Below are 16,944 nucleotides of genomic sequence, written 5' to 3' on the forward strand. Positions count from 1 at the left end.
TAATACCTTTAAATGACCTTTTGCAGCAGATTTGCCCAGTGCAATACAACTGATTTCTTGACTGTTGCTTCCATGTGTGTTGATTGTGGATCCAAGTAAAATGAAATCCCTTACAACTTCAATCTTTTCTCCATTTATTGTGGTAAAACATATCACAGGTTGTTAATGAGTCTTCCTTCAATCCCAGTGTCACATTCTTATTCATATAGTACAGTTTCTTGGATTATTTGCTCAGCATATGGATTTAATAAGTATGCTGAAAGCATACAACCTTGATGCACACCTTTCCTGATTTTAAACCATGCAGTATCCTCTTGTTCTATTTGAACAAACTCTTGTTCTCTGTATAGTTTCCTCATGAGCACAATTAAGTGTTCTGAAATTCCCATTCATCACAATGTTATCCATAATTTGTTATGATCCACACAGTCAAATACCTTTGCAAAGTCAAAAAAATACAAGTAAACATCTTTCTGGTATTCCTTGCTTTCAGCAAAGATCCATCTGGCATCAGCAATGATATCTCTCACTGCAAATCTTCTTTAGAATCCAGCTTGAATTTCTTGCAGTTTCTGGTCAATATACTGCTGCAATCATTTTTTAATTCTCTTAAGAAAAATTTTACTTGCATGTGATATTAAGGATATTGTTTGATAATTTCCACATTTTGTTGGGTCACCTTTCTTTGGAATGGGCACAACTATAGATCTCTTCCAGTCAGTTGGCCAAGTAGTTGTCTTCTAAATTTCTTGATGTAAACAAATAAGCACTTGCAGAGCTGGATGCATGTGTTGAAACACCTCAGTAGGTATTCTGTCAATTCCAGAGCCTCGTTTTGCCAATGCATTCACTGAAGCTTAGACTTCTTCCTTCAATATCATTGTTTCTTGATTGTATGCTATCTCCTGAAATTGTTAAATGTCATCCAATTCTTTTTGGTACCATGACCTTGTATACTTTTTCCATCTTCTTTGGATGCTTCCTGCATCACTGAACATAGAATCCTTCAATATTGCAATTTTTGGCTTGAATTTTTCTTCAGTTCCCTCAGCTTGAAAAATGCCAAACATCTTCTTCCCTTTTGATTTTCCAACTCCAGGTCTTTGCACATTTCATTATAATAGTTTCCTTTGTCTTCTCGACCTGCCCTTTGAAATCCTCTGTGTAGCTCATTTATTTCATCATATCTTCTATTCAATTTAGCTACTCTCGTTCAAGAACAAGTTTCAGAGTCTCTTCTGACTTCCATTTTGGTCTTTTCTTCCTTTCCTCTCTTTTTAATGAGCTTTTTTCATGTATGATGATCCTGATGTCATACCATAACCCATCTGACCTTTGATCACTGGTGTGCAATGCATCAAATCTATTCTTCAGATGGTCTCTATATTCAGGTGGGATATAATAGGTTGTACTTTGGCTCTTGTGGACTTGTTTTAATTTTCTTCAGTTTCAACTCAAACTTGCACATGAGCAATTGATGGTCTGTTCTAAAGTCAAGTCCTGGCCTTGTTTTGACAGATGATATTGAGCCTCTCCATTGTCCCTTTCCATAGTTGTAGTTGATTTGTTCACTGTGTATTCCATCTTGTGAGGTCCATGTGTATAGCAGCTACTTATGTTACTGAAAAAGGTTTTTGCAATGAGTAAGTTGTTGGTCTTACAAAATTCTATCATGCAATTTCCAGTAACATTTCTATCATCAAAGCTGTTTTCCAATTATCATCACTTCTTCTTTGTTTCCAACTTTTACATTCCAATCATTAGTAATTATCAATATATCTTGATTGCATGTTTGGTCAATTTCAGACTACAATATTGGTAAAAATCTTTAATTTCTTCATTGTTGGCTTTTGTGGTTGGTACATAAATTTGAATAAAAGTAGTATTAACTTGTCTTTCTTGTAGGGATATGGATATTATCCTATCACTGATAGCACTGTACTTCAGGATAGATCTTGATATGCTGTTTTTGATGATGAATGAATCAATTTGTCATTCCCGGAGTAATAGACCCTATGGCTGTATGGTTCAAAACAGCCAATATCCATCCATTTCAGCTCACTAATGCCTAGAATATCGATCTTTATGTGTTCTTTCATCTTTGACAATTTCAATTTTCCTAGATCCATACTTAATACAATCCGTTTTGATTATTAATGAGTATTTGCAGCTATTTCTTCCCAGTTTGAGTTGTGCTCCATCAGCAAATGAAGGTCCTAAAAGTTTTACTCCATCTATGTCAGACAACATTTCACTGCTATTTATAAAGTTTTCCAGTAATACCTCAGTGTTTCACTGCAATTCACAAGATTTTCTGTGGCCATTTTTTTTTCAGAAGTGAATGGCTCCATTCTTCTTCTGTCTTAGTCTAGAAGCTCTGTTGACATCTATCGACCATGTGTGACTCATTGATGGTAAAAGAAATACTGGTGGCACAGCTTCCAGGCTCACAGCAACATGTAAGCCACCACAGTTCAACAAACTGACATATAAGTGGTGTACTGTAGGTTTTAAATTTATAGAACAAGTTTTTATAATAGGTAAGTCACTAATTTGACATAGATTGAGCTACAGAAATTATTTTTTTTTCTTAAATGAAAGGAATGAAATCTCTTTATGTCACTATAGGACCATATCCTGATGTGAATAAGACTGTTATTACTTCATAGGTTTATTTTTGTTTTCTTTTGTTTTGAAGGCCTTCAAGGAAGTAATTTTGTAAGCACTCTGGAGAAATAATTGACTCCTTAACAAAACACCATTCAAGCAAACAAAATGTAAGAAGTGATGCCTAAAAGTTGTTTAAATAAAAGTAGTAATCTTATCAAACAACACAGGTTTGATATCTCTTTGAAACAATTTTCCAAGCATTTCTAAGGATAAGAAGACACTGAAATTGTCAGTTTTCAGAGTTATATACAAACTATTGGTAAGAGAATATAGTAATAATTATCCTTACTCTTCTGAATATGATAGTAAATATAAACTATATTTGGACATGAACTATATAAACTATATAGATTCAGATATGAAATAATTAGATTGAATATTTTTTCTCTGACATTCTTTTTTTTTGTTCATAAAACATGTTGTATTTAATCAATTCTACATTGAGAGAAAAAAAAATCTAAGATGAAATATATGATAATTCTGTCCACATGACCAGAGTCTGTACCATAACATAATTATTTCATTTTTTGGAGATAATGTTATATTATTTGTAATATAATTATATAATTATGTCATTAATGCCAATAAAGTTTCCTTCCTCCTCCTAAACAATTTTTTAGTTCAAAATTGTGTGTTCAGGTAAGAGGTATTAGTCAATAGATCATAGATAATTAATGAAACTCAATAAGAAGGTAAGGTTTATATCAGTGATAGGTAAGCTATAATTTTTTTTTTTTTTTAATTGAAGTAAGTTTACTAAAGCCACTTAATCACTTGGCTTTTCTGTGGTTGTTTATTTTGCAATTTTATTTTGAAAACAAAATAAACAACTAACCAAACAAAATCAGGGTTGTATTCTTTCACCATACTTATTCAATCTGTATGTTGAGCAAATAATCTGAGAAGCTGGGCTATTAGAAGAAGAAAGAGGCATTGGTATTAGAAGAAGACCCATTAACAACCTGCGATATGCATACAACACAACCTTGCTTGCTGAAAGTGAAGATGACTTGAAGTACTTATTGATGACGATTAAAGAATACAGTCACAGTAAGAATTATACTTCAACATAAAACAAAAATCCTCACAACAGGACCATAAGCAGGATCATGATAAATGGAGAAAAGTTTGTTGTCAAAGATTTCATTTTAGCTGGATCCATAATCAAGACTCATGGAAGCAGGGGCCAAGAGATCAGATGTTGTACTACACTGGGAAAATCTGCAGTAAAAGACATCTTTAAAGTGTTGAAGAGCAAAGATGTCACTTTGAAAATTAAAGTGCACCTAACCCAAGCCATGGCATTTTCAATCACCATATATACATGTGAAAGCTGGACAATGAATAACCTTTTGAGTTGTGGTGTTGGCAAAGAATGCTGAAAGTATCATGGACTGCCAGAAGAGTAAACTAATCTGTCTTGGAGGAAGTGTAGCTAGAATGCTCCTCGGAAGCGAGAATGGCCAGATTTCATCTCACCTACTTTGGTCAGATTGTCAGAAGGGACCATTTCCTGGAGAAGGATATCATGCTTGGTAAAGTGGAGAGTCAGAGAAAAAGGGGAAGACCCTCAACCAGATGGAATGACATAGTGGTTGCAATGATGGGCTCAAGTATACTAAGGATTGTGAGGACGGTGCACTACTGGGCATTGTTTTGTTCTTCTGTACATAGGGTTGCTATGAGTTGGAACTGACTGTTGTTTGACAGCACCAAACAACAACAAACATAATCAAAATACAGTAACTCAGAGAGCCTATAGAAACATTTTCTTTTTGATGGACAAGCAATAATAAAAGAACTTTCACTAGAATCAGGAAAATAGTTTTTGCTTGAAAATGAAAAGGAAGAAGAAAAAGAAGAGTGAAGTACTTATTGCATTAAACGCTGTGTAAATGGATTTAGTATTTAGCATAAAAATGTGAATCTAAATTGGAAGAAAAGTCAAGGTTAAACTATGATAAAAACCCAAAACTCACTGCCATCAGTTGATTCCCACTCATAGCGACACCCATTGTGTTTCCAAGACTATAGATCTTTACAGAAGTAGTTTGCCTCATATTCCTACCATGGAGCAGCTGGTGGATTTGAACTGCTGACCTTATGGTTAACAGCCAAATGTCTCACCCACTATCCGACCAGAACTCCTTTACACAATGATAAGAGGGCATTTTTAGATGCATTTTAAAGGGCATTTTACACTATGATAAAAGAGCATTTAAGAGTATATATCATCATGGTTTTGCTAAGATGGCATCCTACTAACAGCCCACGCCAGAACTCTCCTTCAACAGATATCTACAGAAACTCAGCGAAACAGATACAAATAATGAGCCTGGAAGGCGGTGTGGTGCCTAAGGCATTTGACTGCTAACCAGAAGGCTGCAGTTCAAACCCACAAGCCACTCCTCAGAAGAAAGATTAGCTACTTCCATAGAGATACTTCCTAGGAAACCCAAAGAGGCATCACTATAAGTCATGTTCAACTCCACCACAGTGAGTTTCAGTGTTTCTAGTAATAGAAGATGAAGTGTGAGATTGAGTGAAGATGGGAAGGGGATTGAGATCAGTGACTGGAAGAAAAAAAAAAAAAAGCCAGGTAGGCAGAAGAGAAGACATTACAAACACAAAGGAGGTCAAGGAGGGGGAAGGGGGAAATTTCATGGAACCCACAGGAGTTAAAGACACAGGGTAGACAGATTGGGACAATTTCAAGATGCACCAAAGCTGTCTTGAGGTAAGGGAAGGAGTAAAGGAAAGGGAAGAAAAACTCTCCCCAAATAAACCAAAACCCTTCTGACTCCTTATCAGAACAACCCTTTTGGCTGGAACTGCCTCCTAGGGTATTGGGACCTGTGGATCTTTGTAGAGGAGGGGTGCCCTTTCCCTTGCAGGGCAGCCAGTGGATTTGAAATGCAGGGCTTTGCAGCAAACTGCTCCAAACAGACCCAAGAGCTGCAGCTGTCTTCCTTCCATGCTTGCATCACTGGCAGATCTAACACTTAGAACAAAACACAAACTTTAGGCCTCTCTCCCAGAGGTCCACTTCTTGCACCAATCTCTTTTCTCCCACACAGGTGCGCACTACAGTCAATGAGCAGATTCTGCCACAACCGCCTGCTCCCAGTACCACTGGCTGACCATAACTAGAAAAATCCTTCCTCAATTACCTTATTCTCCCTTCAGTTTTACATTTTCTTTTTTCCCAATTTTTCTTCTTTTCTATCTGATAATCTACCCCTCTGCCCCTTCTCTTCCCCTTGTTTTGTTTTTACCAAACCTTAATCCATCTTATCTCCTGCTTTTATTTTTTCTCTTTTTATATACATATTCTTTTTCCTTTTTCCCTATTTCTTATCTTCTTCTTTTATTTTATTTTTCATCTCTCCTTCTTCTCCTAGGTAATTTTTTTTTCCTGCTTCATCCAATAGGGAAGAACATGTTAACTCTCCACTAGTCAGCAATATCTACTAAACCAACCACCTCACCCAAGACATGAATAGCACCAACTCCTAGTAGCTCTTGCACCATAGGATTAGCAAAAGATGAAGAACACCTGCTCATCCCAACTGCAACTTCTCTTCATGAAAAACAGAGACTTGCACCACATTCCCACCAGTTATTCCACCAACACAAAGAAAGCTGGAGAGTAACCCAGTAGAACCAAGCTAAGAACCAAAGAAATATACCTGTTCCATACTTCTAGATATATTAAAACAAAGTAAAACATAAAACCGGGATGAAACAAATCAGCACATAACCAACAAATAAAGGGAACAACTTCAAAATGTCTCAAACACAATAGATAACTTTAATTCAAACAAACAAACAACAAAACAACAAAGGACAAGACAGTAGAAACAAGTGTTCAAACAAAAGAATTAGGAAATATCCACAAGGAAGAACAAATAATAGAACTATCTGAAAAGGAATTATATATATACACACACACACATACATACACACACACATAGTCTTCCAAGAGCTCAAGGAAACCATAAATAGAAACAAGAAGAAGACAAACAATAGCCTTGAAGAATTCAGGAAATGATTCAAGAACAAAAGAACAAGATAAATACATAATTAGAAATCATGTAAAAACGGCAATTACAAATTCAGAAGATGAGCACTAAAATTACAGATAGATGACACGTAGGAAGGACAAAAGAGTAGACTTGAACTGACTGATGAGTGCATTGCCCAGCTAGAAGACAAATCCCTTGGCACCAGTTTGTATGAGGAAAAACTAGAACAAATAATGAAGATAAATGAAGAAAACCTAAGAGTTATATGGGATGATATGAAAAGAAATAACATGTGCCTGATTGGAATTCCAGAACAAGAGGAGCCAAAAAAAAAAAAAAAAAAATCACAGAAAATTGTCAAAGACTTGCTAACAGGAAACTAACCCTATATCATGCAAGGGAGAACTCATGATGTAGTGCCTAAGGCATGTGACTGCTAACCAGAAGGCTGGCGGTTCAAACCCACAAGCCACTCCTTGGAAGGATGGTTGGACCATCTACTTCTGTAGTGATACTGCCTTGGACACCCAAGGAGGGGTCACTATGAGTTGGATCTGACTCGATGGCAGTGCATTTGGTTTTTGGGTTATATCATGAAAGCTGAAAAGATATCCATCTGAGAAGCTCAATGAACCCCGTTATAGGATAGATCCCAAGAAAAAGTCACCAAGACATATAAGCAAACTTTCCAAAACCAAAGACAAAGAAAGAATCTTGAGAGCAGGTCAGGAAAAATAAAATGATACCTACAATAGAAAATCAGTAAGACTAAGCTGTGATTTCTCAGTAGAACTTTTGCAGGCAAGAAGGCAATAGGATAGCATATAAATAACCTTGAAGGAAAAGAATTGCCAACCAAGAATTATATATTCAACCAAACTGTCCCTCAAATAGGAGCTCTAGTGGCATAATGCCTCAGGCATTTGACCACTAACCAGAAGGCTGGAGGTTCAAACCCAACAGCCACTCTTCAGAAGGAAAGTTGGGCAATCTACTTCTGTAGTGATACCACCTTGGAAACTCAAGGAGGGGTCACTATGAATGGATCTGACTCGACGGCAGTGCATTTGGTTTTTGCTTTGGTCCCTCCAATACAAGGGTGAAATTAAGACAATTCCAGACAAACAGAAATTAAGGTAATTTGTGAAAACAAGACCAATCCTATAGGAAATGCTAAAGGGAGTCCTTCCAACAGAAAACCTACAACAGGAAACAACAAATTAAAATAAAGATATTTGATACCACTACCTAGAAATCAATCCAGGAAAAGAATCTCAAAATAAGCTCACACAAAAATGTAAATAGAGAAATAGAGCAGTTAATCCTAAACAACACTAACAAAGTAAATAGAGGGAATAAATATTATAATTACAAAACTTTCAAATGGAGAAGTCAGCACGATGTCTATATAGGACAGACTGTTCCAAACTTAGGGAGATAAGAAATTACTACAGGGTAACTACAAAGAAATTTAACGAGCCTTCTAACCAAACTAAGAAAGAAAAAAATCACAAAGGCTTAGTAAACACAACACCAATGATAAGGAAAGAGAAAAATACTTGTTAACAGAATTAACTCAGCACAGAAAAATATGTAGGAGAAAGAAACCACCACCAATACAACAAAAAGCACAATAGAATGACAGTAACAAATTCATACCTAACATTAATTTCACTGAATGTGAAAAGACTAATGCACCAGTCAAGAGAAAGAGAGTGGCAGTTTGGATAAGAAAAGAAGACTCATCAATATGCTCCCTACAAAAGACCCACCTTACACACAAAGATAAAAATACAAATCAAGGGATGGAAAAAATAGATCAAGCTAATGACAACCAAAAAAGAGCAAGAGTGGCACATTAATTTCTGCTGAAATAGACTTTAAGGTAAATATCAGCTAAGTGACAAAGAAGAGCATTATATGATATTAAAAGGGTCAATTGAAGATATTACCATAATAAATACCTATGCACCAATGAAAAAGCTCCAGAATACACGAAGCAAACATTAACTGAATTGAAAGGAAAAGTAGATAATTCTACAATAGAAGTAAGAAACTTTAACACACCACTTTTGAGGAAGGACAGAACAATTAGGAAAAAAAACTCAACAAAGATACAGAAGATGTCAACAACACAACCAACCAATTCGACCTCACAGACATATACACAGCACTCCATCCAACAAAAAACAATATACATTCTTCTCCAGTGCACACGGATCATTCTCCAGAATGGACCATATGTTAGGCCACAAAATAAGCATAAATTAATTTACAAACATTAAAGTACTACAAAGTATCTTCTTAGATCACAATGCTATATAATTAGAGCTCAAAAATAAGAAGACAAAGGAACAAACATCAAACACATGGAAACTGAATGATACACTGCTCAAGAACTACTGAGTAATGGAAGAAATAAAGTGAGAAATAAAATTTTCATAGAAACAAATGAGAATGAGGATACAACTTACTAAAACCTTTAGGACACAATGAAAGCAGTTCTGTGGCAGTTAAATTTGTATGTCAGCTTGGCTGGACCTGGTTGAGTGGCTGGGCAGCTGTTGGTAGTTATTCCACATGATGAGAGTGGTAATCAACTCCATAGTGGGATCTACCACAAGCAGCTGAGTAGCTGCCTTTGGGATATGGTCTGCTTCCCATATATAAGGAGAAGCCTTGGGGATAGTCTCTAGCTTATGGGATGCTTGGACCCTTCACGTAGCTGTGTCATTGTTCAGCAGCCTGGCATGCTCTTCTAACCTTGGGACTTACAATGGACTTGAATTAATGGCCTGCTGTGTGGTTTGGTAACACAGGGACTGTGCCATTTTATTTGTTGACCTTGGGTGTGTTAGCTTCAGCAGCCAGTAGCTGTTTAAATGAAGAGATGTCTCTAGCTTCAGTAGACTGGGAGCAAGAGGCAGAGCTGAAATCCAAGGTCAAGGGGCTTTCACCCAGCTCCTAGAGCCTGGCCCTTTGAACTTGGACTTATAGCTCCTGTTTGTTAAGGCCATCCTATTTGTGGTATATTCTTATTAGAGTGACACTAGGTAATGAGAACAAGTACAAAGAGGTCAATTTATAGCAATAAATGAACATATCAAAAAAGAAGAATCAAAATGAACCCGTTAATTCAACAACTCCAACAATTGGAAAAAGAGCAACAAATGAAACCTACAGTATCCAGAAGAAAGGAAATAATGAAGGTCAAATAAATGAAGCAGAAAACAAAACATATATATATAGAGAAAAAATCTTCAAAAAGATTAACAAACCCAACAAAACACTGGCAAATTTAAGAAAGGAAAAGAAAAAGAAGATGCAAATATCATGATAATAAATGAAAAGGGCAACATCACAACAAAACCAATTGAAATAAAAAAGATAATAACTGAATAACAGAAGTGTGCTTCAACAAATTCGAAAACCTAGAAGAGAGGGTCAAATTTCTAGAAACACAAGACTTACCTAAACTAACACAGACTGAGATAGAATAGTTAAACAGACCTATAACAAATTAAGAAATTGAGCATGTCATTGGAAAAAAAAAAAACTCCCCACAAAAAAAATCCTGGGCTAGATGGCATCACTGGAGAATTCTATCAAATGTTCAGAGAAGAGTTGATACCAATACTTATGAAATTATTCCAGAACATAGACAATGATGGAATACTCCCAAATTCATTCTATGAAGCAAGCATTACCCTGATACCAAAACCAGGTAGAGACACCACTAAAAAGGAAAACTACAGACCAATATCCCTCATGAATATAGTGGTAAAAATCTTCAACAAAATTCTAGCTAACAGAATCCAACATCATATCAATATATATGTATATGTATATATATATTTATATATATATATATATATATATATGTATATATATGCACACACACACATATATATACATATATACATATATATATATATACATATACATACATACATACCATGACCAAGTGGGATTCATACCAGGTATGCAATATGCAAGGATGGTTCAACATCAGAAAAACAATCAATGTAATCCATTACATAAATAAAATAAAGGAAAAGAACCACATGATCATATATCAATTGATGGAGAAAAGGCAGTTGATAAAATCAAACACTGATTCCTGATCAAAAGTCTCAGCAAAACAGGAATACAAGGAAAATTTCTCAACATAATGAAGGGCATATAAGCAAAACCAATAGCCAACATTATTTTCAATGGAGAAAGACTCAAAGCATTCATTCTACTTGCAAATATGATTCAGACAAGGATGTCCTTTCTTGCTACTTCTGTGTAACATTGTATTGAAAGATCTAGCCAGGGCAATGAGGCAAGAATGAGAAATAAAAGGTATTCAAATTGGCAAAGAAGAAGTAAAGCTATCTCTATTTGCAGATGACATGATCCTACACATAGAAACCTGAGAGACTCAGCAAGAAAACTACTGGAACTAATAGAAAGGTTGAGCAAAGTGGCAGGATACAAGATCAACATACAAAAATCAGTTGGATTCCTCTACATCAACAAAGAGATCTCTGAAAAGGAAATAAGGAGAATAAAACCATTTAGAAATGTTGCTGTTGTTTTTATGTGCCGTCGAGTTGGACCCGACTCATAGTGACCCCTCCTTGGGTTTCTGAGGCAGTATCACTATGGAAGTAGATTGCCCCATCATCCTTCCAAGTAGTGGCCGGTGGATTTGAACCACCAGCCTTCTGGTTAGCAGTCAAGTGCCTTAGGCACTACACTAACAGAACTCCTACCATTTACCATTTACAATAGCTACCAAAAAGGTAAAATACTCAGGAATAAATCTTATGAGAGATATAAAAGACCTATACAAAGAAAACACTACTACAAGAGGCCTACATAAATGGAAATACATGCCATATTCATGGACTGGAAGACTGAATATTATGAAAATGCCAATAATACTCAAATTCTACTCAAAGCAATCTATGCATTCAATGCAATCCTGATCCAGATTCCATCAGCATTCTTTAAGGACATGGACAAACTATGGTGGTGTAGTGCCTAAGCATTTGACTGCTAACCAGAAGACTGGTGTTCAAAGCCATCAGCCCATCCTCAGAAGGAAGACTGGGCAATCTACTTCCATAGAGATACTGTCTTGGAAACCCAAGGAGGGGTTGCTATGAGTTGGAACTGACTCAATGGCAGTGAGTTTGGTGTTTTTGGTTTAACTTCATATGGAAAGAAAAGAGACCATGGATAAGCAAAACACTGCTGAAGAAGAAAAACAAAGTAAGAGGTCTCACACTCCCTGATTTCGAAACCTACTATACAGTCACAGTAATGAAAACAGCATGGTGTTGGTATAATGATAGAAAAATAGACCAGAGGAACAGAATTGAGACTCCAGAAATAGACCCATCCATCTACAGACAGCTGATCTTTGACAATGGGCCAAAACCCATTAAATGGGGGAGAGAGAGTCTCTTTAACAAATGCTGCTGACAAAACTGAATATCCATTTTCAGAAAAATGAAACAAGATCCTTACCTCACATCATATACAAAAATGAACTCAAGATGGATCAAAGACTTAAATGTAAAACACAAAACCATAAAATTCATCAAACATAAAATAAGGGCAAACCTATGGGCCCTAATTTATGGCATAACCCAAATGCACAAGCAGCAGAAGAGAAACTAGATGACTGAGACCTTTCAATAATTAAATTCTTATGTATGTTGAAAAACTTCTCCAAAGGAGTAAAAAGAGAAAAAATATTTGGGAAAAATATTTGGCTATGAAATATCTGACAAGGGATTTATCTCTAAAATTTATAGAAAACTTTAACACCTCAACATCAAAAGGACAAACAATTCAATTAAAAAATGGGCAAGGGACATGAACAGACACTTTGCTGAAGAAGATATACAGGCAGCCTACGAACACATGAGGAAATATTCATGATCATTAGCCATTGTTGTTGTTGTTATTTGCCGTCAAGTCGGCCCGGACTCATAGCGACCCCTCCTTGGGTTTCCAAGACGGTATCACTACAGAAGTAGATTGCCCAACCTTCGTTCCGAGGAGTGGCTGGTGGGTTTGAACCACCAGCCTTCTGGTTAGCAGTCAAGTAGTAAGGGTGTTGAGAGACTGGAACTCTCCTACACTGCTGGTGAGACTGTAAAATGGTATAGTCACTGTGGAAAATGGTATGGTGTTTCCTTAAAAAGTTGGAAATAGAAATACCATTTGATCTAGCAATTCCACCACTAGAAGCATACCCTAAAGAGGTGAGATCCAGGACAAGAATAGACACATGCACACCCATGTTCATCATAGCACAGTTCATTACAGCAAAGAGATGGCAACAACCTAAGTGTCCATCAAGAGATGAATGGATAACCAAACTACGGTACATTCACCCAATGGAACACTATGCAATATTAAAGAATAATGAAGAATCCACGAATCACCCCATGCCTTAGGCACCACGCCACCAAAGCTCCCTATCACCTCATAACAGGGATGAATTTGGAGGACATTATGATGAGTGAAATAAGTCAACTGCAGAAGGACAAACAGATTATGAGTCTATTATTATAAAAAGTCAAGAAAGGTTTACACAGGGAAGGAAATTTACTTTGCTGGTTACCAGGGATGAAAGGGAATGGGAGGGGAAATTTTCTGACTAGTTAAGAGTCATGTATTGATTTGGGGGAAGGAAAAAATAATATAACCAAAGTGTATGACCAACACAGTAACAATAGGGAAAAGGAGAACACAGAAACATGCACAAAAGATATAGACAACAGAGGCAAATACTATTACATACACAATACTGCATTACCAGTAACAAACACTAGTTTATGGGTAAATAGATAGGTGAGATCAGGTGTGGGTGGATGAACAGGAATATACTCACAATCATACATAGATGGATTTAGTTGACGATATTCTTCCATGTGTATTTGTGCTACAAAAATATTTTTATATAAAAATAAAATAAAGATCAAACAGAGTGTTAATTGACTAATTTATCACATTTATAATTTCCAATTCTTATTTTGCTTTTTTTGGAGAAAATGGTATATATTACACAGAGCTGAAATTTAAAAAAAAATAATAAAACAATATTGTTGTTATGTTGTTGTTATGTGCCGTCGAGTCGGACCCGACTCATAGCGACCCCTCCTTGGGTTTCCGAGGCAGTATCACTATGGAAGTAGATTGCCCCATCTTCCTTCCAAGGAGTGTGGCTGGTGGGTTTGAACTGCCAACCTTTTGGTTAGCAGTCAAGTGCCTTAGCCACTATGCTACCAGAAAAAAATATATATATTAAAGAAGTAACAGGGGACAAAGTTGGAGTAGCTTCTCAGTGACAACCAAGCACCTTGAGAGACTGAGTCACCAGGCCTGTGGGCTCAGGACCATGGTTTCTGGGAACATCAAGCTCAACTGTCACAACAAAGTACATAAAACTCCTGTTCTACATCCTACTTTGTGAATAGCTACTGGGGTCTTAAAAGCCTTTAATCAATCATCCAAGATGCAGTTATTGGTCTCCCCTCATCTAGAGCAAAGAAGAGTGAAGAAAATCAAATTAATACAGAAGCAATTTGTCCAAGTGTATGATGGATCACAGGAACCTCAGCTTTCACAACCCTAAGACCAAAAAAACTAGATGGTGCCTGACTATCAATGTCAACCACTGGGAAAGGGATCAAAATTGGAGATCCTGGATAGAGTGGGAGGAAAAATGTGTAATAAAATTCAAAAACACACAACTGACCAGAATTTGGACAGAGACTGGTAGAATCCCCGAGACTATGGCCCCAGATTACCCTGTGGGCCTGGAACTGGACTCACTTCCATGGATTAGCTCTCAGACAAACTGAAGGAAGGCCTACAAGCAGAACACCTTCCCCAAGGAGGTGCACCCACCTCCCCTAGGGAGATGTACCCTTTAGACCAATCAACTGTGATACATCAGAAGGGCAGCATTTGCATAGAGTGAAAGCTTGACAGACAGGAATTTAGATATGATAAAGACATAGGGAAAGGGTTGTCACTGGGGGGGATGGGCAGAGAGATTTTTATTGTTGGGATTGTAATCAGGGCCATGAAACCAAACATGCATAAACCGTTGAGAGAGTAAAATGAATCTGCTTTGTAAATTTCCACCCAAATCACTCACTCACTCACACACACACACACAGAGCATATATCATCACTATTTCTTGAACATGCTGATTCCCCAAGTGACAGAGATTTGATATTTGAGAAGTCCTCATTGCATTCTTTTCACTCCCTGAACACCTCACCCTCACTGTCCACATCCTTGATCCATATGCACATTCAGTTATAAATGTCTTTTGAGAGATGAATGAAGAATCCTATACTCAAAAGTGTAAACATTATGTATCATAGAACCTGTTTAATAAAAAATCTGCCCGATTAAGATTCAGAATTTACCTTAAATTTATATTCTAAACACTAACTGCGTTAAATGATCTCTATAGAATATGCAGTGATTTTTATTTGCCTACTCCTGTACTTTAACTACGTGGGATTAGTCTTCATGCTTCTTTTTATGATTTTTTTTCTGTGTTGATATAGAATACACACATGTGAAATATATACATACATACACACACACACACACCCCGTATTTTTTGGATGAATCACTTCAACACATTAGACACTACCTATTGCCTTCAACTATGTATGGAAAGGCACTGCAATTATAAACCTTTTAAAACTAAAACATTTCTTTTACGTACCGGCTCCATCTGTTTTAATTTTGTTTGATGGTATACTGGGCTCTCCTATACCCAAAGTATTGGTTGCTACCACACGAAACTCATACTCCATCCATGGGATTAAATCCACTGCTCTTGCTGCCTCCATATTTCCTTCAATAATTGGAGGATCTAAATAAAATAAAGATCAAACAGAATATCAATTGACTAATTTATCACATTTATAATTTCCAATTTTTATTTTGCCTTTTTTTGAGGAAATGGTATATATTACACAGAGTTGGAATTAAAAAAAAATATATTAGGAGTGAGAAAATGAGAGGAAAGGTCATAAGTAAATAATAAAGTAGGAGAATGATACACATATGAATGACCTATTCAGTAAGTGTGGTGAATGAGATTCCACACTTCTAAAAAACTCCCAGGTCAACCCTATGCTGCTAGTCCTTAAACTACTCCTTAATATAACAATGGGTTATATTCTAGAGATGGACTCTAGAGAGATTGCCTGAGGCAAGGGTACAATTGGGGCAGTAGAAATTCCACACTCTGCCACTCTTAGTAGTCTGTGGGTAAGGGATGATTCTTTACTAGGTTAGCTATATATTTATATTTATTTTGTTGTTGGCTTTGCAGATTTATAGTGCAATCACTTGGAGCAGTGATAGTAAATGTTATAATCATTAATTAAGATTTATTATGTACTCTCCAGAATGCATGCTAATAGATACTAATGGGATGATTATACCTTATGGACAGGATATGATCCTAGTTAGCTTTAATTGATATATGATAAAACATACCACAAAGGCAGGTCTATACATCACGTTTTTTATGTTCTCTTAAAATATTTCTACATGTGTTTTTTTAACAATCTACACATGTGTATGCATGTAAATACTTGTACACCATTTACTTGGAAAACTTGTTCCCTTATACTTGTCTCTGACTCATTATATTATTATTTAGGGAATTTGTGTCTAGTAATGCAGACCATGAATACGTAGGTCTTTAAGATCTTACAGTTATCACCACAATAAATGCCAAGTATTCTTATTGTAGCATCCAGTTTCTACTTTTGAATAAATTCTTCTTTGTTTCAGAGTGTCCCATGCCTTACCCTACCCAGATTTTAACTTTCCTGGATGCTAATTTTACCATCTATATTCTTTTTCTGTTCTGGACTTGTTCTATAGATTTGATAGGTATTTTTGACTTTCTGATGAAAAGTTTGCCTGGTCTTCCCTTGGGTTTTAATTCTGCCTCTTTATTTCCACCTCTTCCTCTCCTCCCCTGCTCCCTAAATCAGAACTTGTTTACCTTTGCTCATTTATATGCTCATATATATGAGGATTTTTTTTAAGGTAACTGGAAGAGGGAAAGCAAAGTTTTGGTACGTGAAGGGCAAAAGAGAAGAGAAAAATGCAGCTGGTTGTTATGACTTTGGGTAAGGTGGCTCTCTTCCTCACTGGATCTTTATCAGTGATTTTGAGCCTCCTAGAAAATGCCTGGGAGCT

At 36.4% G+C, this 16,944-nt stretch overlaps 1 protein-coding gene across 1 annotated transcript in view; it reads right to left on the reverse strand.

The window, feature by feature from the left end:
* Positions 1-16,944, reverse strand: part of CNTN1 (contactin 1) — a 190,662-nt gene that overhangs the window by 29,138 nt on the left and 144,580 nt on the right. The window contains exon 15 of the mRNA XM_007937988.2: positions 15,449-15,598. Coding sequence (XP_007936179.2) covers positions 15,449-15,598 — 150 coding nt within the window. The remainder of the gene's footprint in view (positions 1-15,448; positions 15,599-16,944) is intronic.

This window comes from Orycteropus afer, unplaced genomic scaffold (genome assembly GCF_000298275.1).
Source record: "Orycteropus afer afer isolate SDZICR_OR568_19922 unplaced genomic scaffold, OryAfe1.0 scaffold00045, whole genome shotgun sequence".
Classification (NCBI taxonomy): domain Eukaryota; kingdom Metazoa; phylum Chordata; class Mammalia; order Tubulidentata; family Orycteropodidae; genus Orycteropus; species Orycteropus afer.